Raw genomic sequence first — 14429 nt, 5'->3', positions numbered from 1 at the left:
CGGAGTTCGGGGCTTTGCCTGTGCGGATCAGGCTCAGGTGAGTCACGGAAGGTGCTGCAGCCGCCAGCACTGCCAGCTGCTGCTCCAGCACCGCCATGAGCATCCAGCCCTGCCGGGAGGGTGCCAGGCCACCTCTCCTCTGTCAGGGTCTTTGATCTCTCTCCCAAATCCGTCTCAAGAGCCTTTCTTGGTAATTCCAATATTGCTTTATTTTCTTTAGTAGGACCCCCCTTGGTTGAGGGCTGTGGTACTTCCTCCACCAGCTCCTGTCAGTCCTCCATCAGTGGGGATCTGAGAGACAAGACCCTGATGCCATCCCGTGGGTGAGTGCTGTGAATGCTAGATAGGGCGAGAAAACAAAGAGTTGTAAAAGTATCAGCAGTAGGAATCAGGCACAGAAAGGAAAAAAGCCCACTTTCCAATAGGAGCTGCCTATTACAGATAGCCAGAGGGCCTGCCCTCTGGTAAGGGTAGCCAGAAGACTGGAGCTTTCTGTGCTTTATATTGCTGCTGTTGCTCCTTCTCACTTTGTTAACGAGCAAGCAGCATTTGTGATGTCCAGTCTGCTGCAGTTTCGCTGCCACCCTGCAGCTGCAGCATCTCTGAAGGGTTTTGCCGAGGGAGATGTCAGCTGCCTGGACTTTTAAATCCTGGTTATTCCTTTATTTGCTGCAGTCTTTCTAGCCCTTTAAGGAATGAAGAGTGGGACATACAATCCCCACAGTCAGTCCAAACACCCACCCTGCTCTGGAGACTGCCGTGGCAGAGTGTCAGGAAATGGGATTCGCACTGGCATTACTCTCTGGTAAGAATTTGGGCAACCACAGTGGTCCAGCACTGTCCTGGAGCCCCATGGCCTAGTGGAGAGCATGTGGCTTTGGCAAGTCACAGGAAGATGGTCCATCTGCCCATTCCCGGGCAGCCTTTGCTCTGCACTGATGTCTGAACTACAACGGAGTTCTGTAGAGAACAGCAAAACCTCCTGTCTGAAATCATCTCAGGGCTTTGATTTAGAAGTAACAAATGCAATGCTCATTCTCAGAAAGGGCTCCAAATTAGCTCCCCTCAAACGTGAGGGAAGCATGGAATGATAAAGTCATTATCTGAGCAAGAGGGTACACAGTATAATGGGGAAAGCAATGAATGTGGTATTGAAGAAAGTGCTGGCACCTGCTTTTGTAGAGGCAAATATGGTCCTGTAAAACTGGAAGGTTTTGAGGGAATTAGCAAGCTTGTGGATAAGGCAAGTCTGGCCAGTACAGTTTGCTTGGATTTAAAGAATTTGACAAGATTTTCCCATCAAAGTCTTTAAATAAGGCTGAAATCACGACATTTAAACCAAAAAACAAACAAATGGGTTTTCTTGAGTAAAGAATTATTAGAGAATAGTAAATGGAAGGTGGGAATTAACATCTCATTTTTACAGCAAAGGGGAGTCATGAGTGGTCAGATCACTGGGGCTTAATCTGAAGTACACACTGTTGAGTATTGCCAAGTGACCTGGGAATACAGCTTGGTGAGGTGAGCAAATTGGATGATGGTAGAAAGTTATTCAGGATAATAAGGTGGGAGTTGACTTGTGAATAATTTCGGAAAGACCTAGTGGCAGTGAATGAGTGGGCAGTAGAACAGCAGATGAAAAGGCTTATGTAAAACAGTGTTCATACAGAAAAATAATAAAATAATTGCATACAAAACAATGACTGTGAACTAATTGTAACCTTTCTGGAGTGAGACTTTGATTATAGAAGTCCATGCAATTGTTAGCTGAATGCTTGATTGTGGTGAACATCAGAAGTCATTGCTGTCCATGACTCACCAGCATTTTGAACACCACGGTTCTGTGCCCACCTTCACTATTATCTCCAGATCAAGATGCCAGAATTGGAAATATCGTAGAGGGACAGCAGAGGTGTAGAATAGTTCTGTCCAAAAAGAACCCCTTAGTAGGGCTGGAGTCTTCAGCCTGGCAAAGAGTTGAGGATGGACATGGATGTTTCAGGTCCTTTACCACAAGCAGCTTAGAGCAGGGGAGAAGAAACAGGAATCACCCCATGACTTTCTTTTCTTTACAACAACCAGGTGTTAAAAAAGAGGCAGGGAGCAGGTTATAAGTGAGTCAAAGGAGGGAGTGTTTCTGTAACTGAGCAAAGAAACTCTTTGCCAAAGGATTCAAAATTTGTTATGCGTTTGACAGTTGACTACAAGTACCTGATAATGGAGGCTTAGGAAGTACAAGAGCAAAAGAAACTCTATACATAATCTTTCTTTCTGCTCTTCCTTTGACAACCATTTTGACCTCAGGATTGGCTTGTCTCACCCCCTGCTCACAGCAGTGCTCACCCCAAAACCAGCTCAGGTGGCTCAGGGCCTTGTTCGGGTGAGTCCTGGCACCTGCCATGGTGGAGATTCTTTAGCTGTTCTGGGGACCTAAGTGGCAAGTGCTGAACTTCCTTTGCGGGGGAGCGAGCATGTGTGCAGTTTTTCCTGATACCTAATCAGAATTTCCCTTGCTGCAAGTGATGCCTGTTGCCTCTTGTCCTTTTATTGTGTCCCACAAAAAAGTACCTGACTCATTTGTCTCTAAAACCCCACAGCCCCTTTTAGGTAGTCGCAGACAAATGTTAAATCCCTCCTTAAGCATCTTTTCTTAAAGCTGAATAAAAACCCAGCTTGCTCTCTACTATGCTTCAGGCTCTTCATTGCATTAGTGGCATTATGCTGGATCCTTTCCAGTTTCTCAGGGCCTTTTTTTTTCTTGCAGCAATCCAGATGTGTGTGTCTTTTAATTAGCTATTTCTTTTATCTTGTGCTGTAAATTTGTTACTGCACTAGCTGTGGCCTGGTTCCATGAGGGATTTACAAGATGAGGTTCTAACACCTGTAAAGCCAAACAGTGTAAGAGTAGTCTCTTTGCTGAAATCTCTTGACCTCTTAATTATACTAAAAAAAAGTGTTTTAGTGGCTCAATTATAGTCTTATTATATTTAGTGGCTCAGCTGTTCCATGCTGCAGCCATTTGGGAGAGCAACCTCAAAGATACCAACTGATGGCTTCTCTAGGGTGACATTTCCATCCCTTACTGGTAGTTTTTAATTAGATGGCCCAGATCAAAGACATCAGGGCAGCTGCATGCATCCACTCCTTTCTTAAAATGAAACCAAGCAGAAGCATAAACTCATCCTGTAAATTATGTGATACGGGATTTGTGTCCACAAAAATACTGTCAAGATATTACACTGCACCCTCTGGCTTGTCCTTCTGGAGGATACTTAGTTACATGCGATAAGTGCTCTCTCACCCCTTCTTATTCTGGTCTGGGCTCTTGACTACCTTGTTCTTTCCCTGTTCCCTTGTGTCCAACTAATGTTCAGTTGGATCTCAGACAGATTTTCTTCAGTCAGTGTAGGGCACAGGGGTGCCTAAGCTTTGGGTTTTATCTGCTTTGGCTTCATACTGACTCAGCATACTCTAATATTCTTTTGATATCATGAATTATTTCTTGGGACTTCTCCCTGGAAGTTCCTGCCTTTTCTCCCTTAGCTGTAAACAACACTTGTTTCTTGTTCCTGCTAGATTGATTTAGGTCTTTCAGGTGCAACTTCTACAACTTTGTGCAGTTGTTCCCTTAAGTTGGTTCTATGCATTTGAAATCTCCTTAGTTTTTAATATCAGTTCTAAGTCAGTACCTCTGGCTGCCTGCAGCTGACTGCACCCCAGCTCACCATGTACATGAAACCAGAAGCATTTCTAAGGAAGCTGTTGTAGGTGCCTGGGTTGCCTTTCTAGCAATGAAGTTTAGCTTCCCACTCGTCTTTCCTGTACTTCCCTTTGTTGCTGGTTTCTGTCTTGGCCACGAGTTTTTGTCTAGGTCTAGCTAGCAGCCTGTTCATCTTTTTGCAGGATTTCCCAGTCCGGTGGTGTGTGGGGAAGTCTGCAGCTGCTGCTGCTTGAAATGATCAAGGCTCTTGCTGCTGCCCACACCACACAGGGTAGCTGAGATGGCCTCAGGGAAAAGTCAGGCTCCTTTGCCAGCTGGATTGCACTCTTAGGCCACTGCTTAGCTCCCATTCTTTAACCAGACCTGCAGACCTGGAAGCCAGTGTTGTGGACAGGGCAGTCATGGGCCACAGTTGGAAGCAGCTAGGTAACTGGAATGGTTTTCCTTCTTTTTGTACCTGGCTGTCCAGATTGTCAGCTTTGGCCTCAGTATGGGGTGCTGGGATTTTGAAAGTCCTCGACACTGCTCCCTCAGGGCTCTCTGTAGGTAGTAGCTGTTTGTCCTGGTCTCTGCCTGTCTTCCTGGGCAGCTTCACCACCCTCTTCCAACCTCCCCATCCCTTCTGAGCTACCAATGCCTGTGTGAGTCCCATCCCATGGCAGGCTGGCACTGCTGTGCTCAGAGCACTAGCCTGGACCTTGAAGTCTGCAGCTCTGGGTTCAGACGGATTCCCCCTTGTGCCTGTACAGAGCATGTAGGACATTTGGGACCATTTATGTTGCTCATTGGCCTTTCGGAGAAAAAGGGGAACAGAGGACGTGCAGATCTGAGTTTTGTGAACACAGCCAGAACCCAAGATGTATGCAAAGAGTCAGCCCTGGTGTGCTAACAACAGGGACCCAAAAATAATAGGGGCTATGGGGAGGAAAGACACAAAAGGAGAAGCAGAAGTGTATGCAAAGCAGCTTGGGGCTGCGGAGTGGATGGCTCAGAGCGCTTCCTGTTCCCGGAGCCGCGCGTCCCCCGCTGTGTACGGGCTCGCGCCTGCCTGTGCCCAGCAGCAGTGCACAGCAGGCCAGAGATCAAGGAAAATGTGGACAGAGAAGGTCTGAATGGACTGAGAGTAGACTCCAGGAGAGATACATGGCCAGCTCCCAAGAGGCACAGGAGCAGTTTGGTGTTGGGTGCCCCGGCACAGACCTCCGACTTCCCTTTCCTTTCCAGCGCAAACTGATTTTTCTTCTGAGTTTTTTGGGTTGCTTTGGTGGCAGCCACTTGGCCGCCTCTTCTTTCTCCCTCCACAATGGTGAGGTAAGAGGGTCTGAGAGGTCTGTGTGTGTAAGGAATGGGACCAGGGAAGTAGGGTGGATCAGGGCAGGGATGGCCCTGGAAGCCTCCTCTCTGATGGGAACCATCCATAGACTGGGGGAGGCATCAGGCAGGAAGGGATGCTGCTGCTGGCTTTTATTAGGGATGCCAATCAGGGACCATTCTTCACTCTACAAATCTCCACAGTAGTGCCTGACCTATTTTATTCACTTGGTCTTGCTTTTATTTTCTCTGCTAGGTGGTTTCACCGTGACCTGAGTGGGCTGGAAGCTGAAGCCTTACTGAAGGGACGAGGTGTCCATGGGAGCTTCCTGGCCAGACCCAGTCGGAGGAATCAGGGGGATTTTTCTCTTTCAGTCCGGTAAGTAACTTGAAGCCCAGCTTCTGTCTTTGCAGTGTTACATACACAGATTGCCTATATCCTCACATGTCCTGTGGCATCTTCTTCATCCTGTCTCTATTCCTTTGAGTTCTTTTCAAGCTGTAAAACAATCTCAGCTTCCCAGCATATTCTAGAGCCTCCCTCAAGTTGCCCAAGGAGCTTCTCTTTCCAGTCATTTCCATTCATGGGCACGGTTTGCTCTGGTTCCATGGTGGGAGGTAGTGCAGGACACTTTTCTGCCCCTTTTCCAGCCGCCTCATTGGACTGCCCTGTGCTTTATTCCCCAGGGTTGGTGATCAGGTAACCCACATCCGCATCCAGAATACTGGGGATTTCTATGACCTGTATGGAGGGGAGAAGTTTGCCACCTTGTCAGAACTGGTGGAATACTACACACAGCAACAGGGCTCGCTGCAGGACAAAGATGGAACCATCATCGACTTGCGATACCCGCTCAACTGTTCTGACCCCACAACAGAGAGGTACAGGGACAGCGAGGCAGCTGCTGTGTCTGTGATGAGATGTTTCATGGCCTCCTTTCTGTCTTACCTGCATCCCCAGAGCAAATCCTGCAGAAAGTGCCTCCTTTCTTAACTTCCTATGTGTCCATGGGGGCAGCATCCCCAGAAATAGCTGTGCATACCTTGATCCATCACAGCATACCTAATAGGGCTCTATTTTCACTTCTGGTTTCCGGTAGCCTTTGCTATTTATATGCTGTTTCTGAAAGCAAAGGTTGTGGTGTCCGCTGTGGGTCTGCAGTGGTCTGTGGAGAGACATGTTGTGTGGAAGCCCTCAGTCTTGCCCCAGACCTCCTTGGTTATTCTAGGCCTGGGTGACTCACGTAGCTGAGAGCAGGACCATGTTCCCCTGCTATTCCTGGCCTGCTTAGTCTCCTTCCTGTCCCCACTTTGCGTGTGTCTCTGACACCAAGTTCCTAAATCAAATCAGGTGGTTTTGCCCTTGTGTTTTGCTTTCAGGCCCTTTGATGCAGCTCGGGGGAGGTGTCATGCCCCGCTCTGGGGTGGAGAAGTCCTTTCTGCACAGGTCCTCCTTGGGCACCTGGAGGCAGGGAGCAGAGATGCCCTGAGCCGAAACATCAGGGTACACCCCAGCTTGCTCTGGGGTCAGGCTGCAGAGGGGGCAGGTCTGTTGCTGGCTGTCCTCTCCAGTCAAGGCCATTGCATCGTGGCCCTGCAGTTTCCTCTCTTCCTTCTGCGGTTGGAAACTTACCCCCTCCCCCTTCAGGCTCTTACGAAAGCTCTTCTCACTCTCCCCAAGTGATTTTCCGTCACGTGGCTTTGAAAAGCTGGGCTTTGCTGGGGGAGGGAGGAATGGGACCCATTAACCCCATCCTACATGTGGAGGAGAGGCTGGGAGACCTCTTTGATGAGCAGGAGGGCCCAACCAATCCCAAGGTGGCATCTTCAGTCATGGTGGCTGAACAATTCTCTGAGAAGAGGTTCAGAAATCAATGACAATCGTGCACTGAGAGTCACCAGCTGCTTCCTGCAGTGCGTGAAGTGAGGGTCAACAAAAGTTGCTTGCTGGTGCCAATAACGGTGTGAACCTCTTGCTGTCTGTGGAGCAGCCCCTTGCTCTGACCAGATGCAGGGGAGAATGAATGAATGCCCCAGCTGCCTCTGTGACTGGGCTATGGCCTCCTGAACTCCACCTCAGTTCTTAGGAACAAATATCCCCCTAACAATGTGAAGTTCACCAGTACCATACCAGGCCCTCCCTGTTACCTGCTCCTTGGGAAGTAAATTTGTTCCCACATCCCCATGGCAAGGCAGGAACACCTTGGTCAAATGGGGATGATTCTGACCTTCTGCTAGGAGGAGATGCTGAGTGTTTGCATTGAGGACAGGAATGTGCACATGGATCAGCTCTTGGTGCTCACTCCTGTGGCCAGGGTGATTGCTGCAGTGTGCTGTGCCCAGAGAATGGGAATTATCCTTTGAGTGAAGAGATGACTGAGTTTCAGAAAGAGGAGTTGCTGGAATGGTTCTTTAATGGATCTGATCTCAACACAACCATCTGGGTGCTGCTAAATAGGGTGGGAGAGTTTCTAACTCAGTGGGGGCTTATTTTTGTTTCCCTGGTGTTTGAGTTTGGAGAGCCCCCTGCAGCAGTAAAGCAACAATCCAAATAATACTGTGAGGTGCTGAAACACACAGACTGCCTTCTCCCAACTGGTATTCCAGGCAGTTTTACCTGTGCCAGGCACAGGTTTACCTGTGCCTATGCGTGTGTCACACAATGGATTACACTTGGTGTTTTCCCACTGTGTCCTCTGGTACCAGTCTTCTGCTCCCTAGATCCCTTCTGTCTCCACCTCATCCCTTGCACTTTCCTCTTCTGGCCATCTTTGATTTCATCTGCCTTTCCCAAGATCCTGCTCCTCCTTCCCTCTCTTATTCCTTCTTCTGTCTCCCCCTTCCTTTCTTCCTCCCTCATCCTTCCCCAGTATTGCTGTTCTTCACTCATCAGCTCAAGGGCATCCACTTTCTGCATCTCCAACTCTTTTTTGACCCTCTCTTGTCTATTCTTAGGTGGTACCATGGGCATCTGTCAGGCCCTGCAGCTGAGTCACTGCTCCAGGCCAAAGCTACTCCTTGGACCTTCTTGGTGCGGGAGAGCCTCAGCAAACCCGGGGACTTTGTCTTGTCTGTCCTCACTGACCAGCCTAAACCTGGGTCTGATGCTCCAGCTGGGGCAACCGGTGCCTCTGGGACCCGTCTCAAAGTCACACACATCAAGATCATGTGTGAGGTGAGCAGAGGGAGGGCAGGAGAGGCAGTGGTCTGATGGATGTTACCAAAATGGCTGTCACAATATCTCCTATTTCTTTCATGTGGGATGAGAAGATTCCAAGGAGAGAATGCACCTGACCTTTAAATGAGATTGGAGGGCAATACACCTTCTCAGGGCTTTGATCACTGAGAGCACTTACCCTGAGACCACTGTGCCATGAACTCCACATGCTCACAGCAAACTCTGACTTCCCTGCCAGAGGAAATGCTTTTCTAGATGGTGCAGGGTGGTGCCTATGGATCTGCACCCCAGCATTGCCTTTTTCTTGAGTGTCATCAGCTTTGTCTATGGGATAGGTGGAGAGAGTGGGGGCTGTGCAGCCTGGAGAAAGCCCTGGGGAGATGGTACAGCACCTTCCAGCACCTAAAGGAGGCTCCTGAAAAAGCTGGAGAGGGACTATTTACAAGGGCATGGAGTGATAGAGCAAGGGGGAATGCTTTGAAACTGAAAGAGGATAGGTATAGATGGGATATTAGGAAAAAAATACTTTATTGTGAGAGTGGTGAGGCACTGGCACAGGTTTCCCAGAGAAACTGTGGATGCCCCATTCTTTGAAGTGTTTGAGACGAGGCTGGAGGAGGCTTTGTGCAACCCAGTCTAGTGGAATCTGTCCATGCCCATGGCAGGGAGTTTGGAATTAGCTGCCCTTTATGATACTTTCCAACCCAAACTATTCCATGATTCTGTTATGAATGAGACATTACACATTCTTCCTCTGTTTAGAATGGACGCTACACAGTTGGAGGTGCTGAAATGTTTGACAGCTTGACAGATTTGGTGGAGCACTTCAAGAAGATTGGAATTGAGGAGATGTCTGGTTCCTTTGTGTACCTGAAGCAGGTAAGTCCAGTTTCCTGGTTTTTAGAGGTCCTTTGGAGGGACTGATTTGCTGTTTGTTTCTGCTTTGTGTCCCTTTGCTTCTTTTTCCCCATGGTGCACAGAGGACACTTTGCTCTCCAGCAGCATCTCTCATTCTGTCTCACTCTCACCTATTGTGTTTTCCCATCCCCAGCCCTACTATGCTACAAGGGTGAATGCTGCTGACATTGAGAACAGAGTGCAGGAACTGAACAAGAAGACAGGTCTCTCTGAGGAGACATCCAAGGCTGGATTTTGGGAGGAATTTGATGTAAGAAACTGCAGGGGGACATTATTTGGCTTTTTGGGAATTTTGCATGCACCATCTCATTCTCCACCCTTGATTTCTTCCTGTACTGTACACAAAGTTCTTGTGTGTCTTGTCAATTTATTTCTGAAAGAAATCTGTATTTGGAACCAGTTCCCCTGGGAAGTGAGTCTCACCTTTAACTAAGACCAGTGAGGTAGAAATGTGCTTTTTTATGGTTGGGAGAGTGAGTCACCAAGACAGTGAGGGCACAGACCTCGGACTTCTCAAGTCTAGGTTTAGTTTTCACTTCTCTGCTCCCCCGCAGCATGCCCACGTGTCATCAGAGCCACCACTGGGCCTCCTAGTGCCCACCTCCCCTGTCATACATTGTGACCTTGCCATGGCTGTTCTTTCTTCTGCTCTCAGAGCCTGCAAAAACAGGAAGCTAAGCACCTGTTTGACCGTCATGAGGGCCAGAGACCTGAAAATAAGAGCAAGAACCGATACAAGAACATACTGCCTTGTGAGTCTTGCTTCTCCACTATAAAAGAAACAAATAGACACAGGTAATGAAGAGCTGTCCAAGCCATCCCTGCCTCAGCCCACTCCATCCTCCAGAGCAGGTTACAAGGTGTTACACTGAGGATTTAAGAGCTGATGAGGGAAGTCACAGCTTTTTCCTGTCCTTGAAGGAAGGAGGGAGGGTTGCACTGGACCCATTTAGCTTCTGTGGTCCATCACAGAGGCAGAGAGATGGGAGGACAGAGAGAGATTGGTCTGAACCCAGAGAGGGAGAGCTAAGGATACAAGGCATGCACTGGGAATGATGACCAAGGTGGGATGGGGCAGTGAGTGAGCTCCGTGTGGCTGTGCATGGAGTATCTCATTGCACTGTTCATTCTTTCTCTTCACCCCCAGTTGATCACTCCAGAGTCATCCTCCAGGGAAGGGACCCAAATATACCTGGATCTGACTACATCAATGCCAACTATGTCAAGGTGAGATTCTTGAAAGATGGCTGTGTGCCCAAACACAAAGCAGGGGAAGGCCTGCCTGCTCCTGTAGCCCTCCTGACCCTCCTCTGTCCACACTCAGAACACCCTGATCAGCCCAGATGAGTGCACCAAGACCTACATCGCCAGCCAGGGCTGCCTGGATGCCACAGTCAATGACTTGTGGCAAATGGTGTGGCAGGAGAACACGCGCATTATTGTGATGACAACGCGGGAGGTAGAAAAAGGCCGGGTGAGTCTGGAGGTGTCTCTTTTCCCTTTCAACCATCACTCTGCTTTTTCTCTCTCCTACCTTCTGATCATCCTCACCCTGACCTCTCTGCCCACACAGAACAAATGTGTGCCGTACTGGCCAGAGCTGGGCAGCACGAAGGAGTACGGTCCCTACCTTGTGCAGAACACTGGGGAGCACGATGCACTGGAGTACAAACTCCGGCATCTCTGCGTGTGCCCGAAGGATAATGTGAGTGTGTCTGACCAAGGGCTGCCATCCAACCCCTGGGTCTAACAGCCACCATACACCTAAACCTGGGAACTGTTGGGTGCTGTGATGATGCTGCTGTTTTATCATTCTTGGGGCTGCTGTTCCCACCTGGTTTGGGCTGGAATCACACTGGTGGAATCACAAAGAAGTGTGCAGGAGACACTCTGGCTTCAGACCTGCCTCTCCCTGGAAGAGAGGCCAGGGAGAGGGCCGGGTTGCAGTTTTACCAGGGGGGTGGTTTTGCTTTTCTCAGGGCAAGGCTGTGCGTGAGATCTGGCACTACCAGTACCTGAGCTGGCCTGACCATGGTGTACCCAGTGAGCCGGGAGGAGTCCTCAGCTTCCTCGACCAGATAAACCAGAAGCAAGAGAGCATCCCCAACGCAGGGCCTATTGTGGTACACTGCAGGTTAGTGCAGAGGCTGGAGTTTGAAGCACCCTGCATCCCTTATCTAGGGTGAGATATGGAAAGTCTGTCCTGCTGCTTCCAGCTGTATCCCAGGACTTGTGAGTGAAGCATATGCCAGTGCCAATGTTCGCTTTTTCCTCTTCCGCCCCCACACCAAACTCCCTACTGTTGAACCCGTGACTTTTGTGGCATTGCTGAACAGCTGCTATGAGCCACATACTTCCCCAGAAGCAGCTGCATTTTGTTTCAGGAGCTGTCTTGCTCTGACCACCGCTTGTCTTCTCCTTGCAGTGCTGGGATTGGCCGCACTGGGACTATCATCGTCATTGATATGATAGTGGAAACAATCTCCACCAAGGGTAAGAGGACCCCAAAGGATCTCAAAATGAACTGGACTACCCAGTAGGGCTTTGCCTTTAAGATCAGCTGCAAAGGGATGAAAACTATCAGGTATCAGTGGGAGAAGATCCTGCCATGACCCTAAGAAAGTTGTTCTGCTGGATTTCTGTACCATATCCACTCCTTATGGTGTCAGCCTTCCCTGAGCTTTGGCTCTTCCTCCAAGGCCAGACTTGAAAGATACTGAGTAGGGGGAGAGATAGGACGTCCATACAAGAATAGAGTATGGAAAGAGGTGGAAACTTCTTGACTGTCCTCCACTGTGGCTGCTTTTGGTAGAGAACTGGGAGAGGGGGCAGTGAACATGTCCATAAGCTTTTCTGGTGCTCCTTGCTAGGGCTGGACTGCGACATTGACATCCAGAAGACCATCCAGATGGTGAGGGCCCAGCGATCTGGGATGGTGCAGACGGAGGCCCAGTACAAGTTCATCTACATGGCCATCTGCCAGTTCATAGAAGCAACCAAGAAAAAGCTGGAAGTTATCCAGGTGAGAGAGAAGGGGCTCTACTGCCCTGTGAGTCTAAGCCCTGCATGGTGCTGGCTCTGAGCCCAAGAGCTTGTTTCACAAGCTTTAAGCTAACACTCAAACTTACACAGACTACAATGGTGCAGTAAGATCTGTGTCCCTATTCCTCTCTTTGAGACTTTTAAATTCAGGGGACAAGTTCATTAGCAGCTCAAGTACCAATCCCTTCTGAACTGCTTGACAGCAGTTAAATTTTAATGCAATTACATCAACTATGTTCTGAATAACATCACCAAGTGCTGTTTTGTTACAAATGTAGTCTTATCAAAGACTTTCCCTGCCTCTTCTTTCCTCTTTGTCTTTCACATCCCAGTTTTGCAGCTGCAAGATCTTTTCCTGCTATTTGATAAGTGGTGTCTTTTCTCTCTCCTTGTAGCCTCTGGCAGCATACTGTAACTCCTGCTGTTTTAATATTCTTTAGCTGAAATTTGGCACTTTTAGGTGTTCTAGTGCCTCCAGAGATTTGTTGCCCCACTGTTACCTCCTATCCAAGGCTGCATTTGCAGCTGCTGCTCACCTCTGGCAGTGTGCTGAGCCCAGGCATTTCAGCAATCCACCAGCTTCCACTGAGATTCTGGCAGAATGGGGTTTAACAGCCAGAACTTTTCCACAGTGCCTCAAATGCATCTCTCAGACCACACTCTTCTAAGCCTGTTTTTTCTCTCCTGCAGTCTCAGAAAGGCAAGCCAAATGAGTGTGAGTATGGGAACATCACCTACCCCCCTGCAGTGAGGAATGCACACCCCAAGGTTTCACGAAAACCCTCCAAGTAAGAGCTCACCTAAAGCAGAGGCCCAGCTCTGCCTGCCTCTGGCAAGTCTGCCTGCTGGCTTGGCTGGCTTTTTCCTCTTCCTCACTTTTTCCCTGGTCTTACAGGCAGAAAGAGGAGTCAACAGTGTATGAGAACTTGGGGAAAAAGGAGGAGAAGGTGCGGAAACAACGCTCCTCGGAGAAGAAGCTGAAAGGCTCACTAAAGAAAAAATAATCATACACTGCAGGTAGCCCCATAGGGGTTTGAACCTGGGCTGCAGGACTGGAGCTCACATCCCAGCTGGCCTGTATCACATTCCTTGCTCTTGGACTGGAACGAAGCCTTCCCCTTCTCTTCCACGCCAGCTTTCAGTGCCGTGAACCAGAACGCTTTCCAGCTCAGCTGACCAACGCTGTGGTCCCTTGCCTGTGCAGGCAAAGTCTCTTGCTGCCCCCTCATCGTCCATTAGCAGGAAAAGGTCACGCCCCTCCTTTCCTTGCTCCCTGAGCACCGGCCCCCAAACTCACCTTTGGTGGGCCAGCTTCAGTGGAATTCTCAGGGAAGAGCTAAGGAAGGTCATCCCAGGAGCTACATCTCTGCCCACTGCCGTGAGTTAAAGAGTTTAGCTGGTTTGTGTTTCCTGAAGCCTCAGCCTCAGTATGGAGGTTTTGACCTGTTTCAGCTCAGCTCCTCTGCAATTCAACAGACTTCCTCTTTCCTTAATACCAACCTTCTGCCCCTCATATCCTTTTGCTATCTCATCCTTCATCTGGATGCTGTAAATATACAATTTGATGTGATGGCCATATTTTCTTCTTTGTTTGTAAATAAACTTGTATTTGTTTGACTACCAGGTCCCAAAAGTTTTTTTTCTCTAATTTCTCTGGAGTATTAGCTGTACTCCTGATTTCATTTGCAGACCTGCAAAGACTTACAAGGATAGCTCCAGCTTAAGTTTTTCTTATTTTATGTTGCCTTCAGGCTTCTGAATAGAGGCTGTGACCAATTATGGCAGTTCCTTGCTGTGAGGCTCAAGTGTTGGTGGTCATTAGGGAAGTCTGAGCACAGGAAGTCAGGTGTGACAAACTCTGACACAGCTCTTGCACCTAAATTTTACTTGCAGGTTTTCAATATGTGAACAGAAAAAGCCACAGCTGCTCTGACCTCGTGCTAGTGGCAGTGCCACTTCCAGCAGCAGCCTGGTCCAAAGGCCTCCAGAGCCCCCTTCCCACCACCATTTATTCACAATGCATTGGAGGACGGACACTGCTGTCATTTGATATGGCAAGAAAGTTGTTTGGAAGTGTTTGGAAGACAAAGGACACTTGGTGAGCAGACCCTCTTTCCTTGTGCTGGACTTTAGTTTCCCTTAGCCTGTGAGCCCATAGGCCTGTATGTGCATTTCCCAGCTGGCTTTGCAATCCCATTGCCACTAGAGGAAGAAACAGGAAAGAGGCAGTGGGGGAAATAAGGAGCAGAAGTAAAAATG

The 14429-nt window shown here is 48.9% G+C and overlaps 1 protein-coding gene across 3 annotated transcripts; it reads left to right on the top strand.

Annotated features, from left to right (window-relative positions):
* The first annotated feature begins 224 nt into the window (after positions 1-224).
* PTPN6 (protein tyrosine phosphatase non-receptor type 6) lies at positions 225-13787 on the top strand. 3 transcript variants are annotated; one of them, XM_058843749.1, is made up of 16 exons: positions 234-323; positions 676-805; positions 5289-5411; positions 5720-5914; positions 7988-8207; positions 8973-9089; positions 9262-9378; positions 9784-9880; positions 10276-10355; positions 10453-10602; positions 10702-10833; positions 11108-11262; positions 11554-11621; positions 11999-12150; positions 12861-12958; positions 13066-13787. In XM_058843749.1, the coding sequence occupies exons 2-16, from the start codon at positions 696-698 to the stop codon at positions 13172-13174; spliced, it is 1923 nt and encodes a 640-aa protein (XP_058699732.1). In that variant the 5' UTR covers positions 234-323; positions 676-695; the 3' UTR covers positions 13175-13787. The 3 variants fall into 3 exon arrangements, with proteins under 3 accessions (XP_058699744.1, XP_058699732.1, XP_058699753.1); XM_058843761.1 differs by lacking the exon at positions 676-805 and having other exon boundaries at positions 225-323; XM_058843770.1 differs by lacking the exons at positions 234-323; positions 676-805 and adding an exon at positions 3799-5032.
* Positions 13788-14429: the final 642 nt, after the last annotated feature.

This window comes from Poecile atricapillus, chromosome 1 (genome assembly GCF_030490865.1).
Source record: "Poecile atricapillus isolate bPoeAtr1 chromosome 1, bPoeAtr1.hap1, whole genome shotgun sequence".
Taxonomy (NCBI): Eukaryota; Metazoa; Chordata; class Aves; order Passeriformes; family Paridae; genus Poecile; species Poecile atricapillus.
This window is presented reverse-complemented; position numbering and strand designations above follow the sequence as displayed.

Excerpts from the sequence above, each read along its gene's own strand:
- PTPN6 (XM_058843749.1), top strand. The coding sequence starts at position 696 with ATGAAGAGTGGGACATACAATCCCCACAGTCAGTCCAAACACCCACCC. Across the intron at positions 9,379-9,783 it reads GATTTTGGGAGGAATTTGAT|AGCCTGCAAAAACAGGAAGC; the intron begins GTAAGAAACTGC and ends TTCTGCTCTCAG. Across the intron at positions 12,959-13,065 it reads GTTTCACGAAAACCCTCCAA|GCAGAAAGAGGAGTCAACAG; the intron begins GTAAGAGCTCAC and ends CTGGTCTTACAG.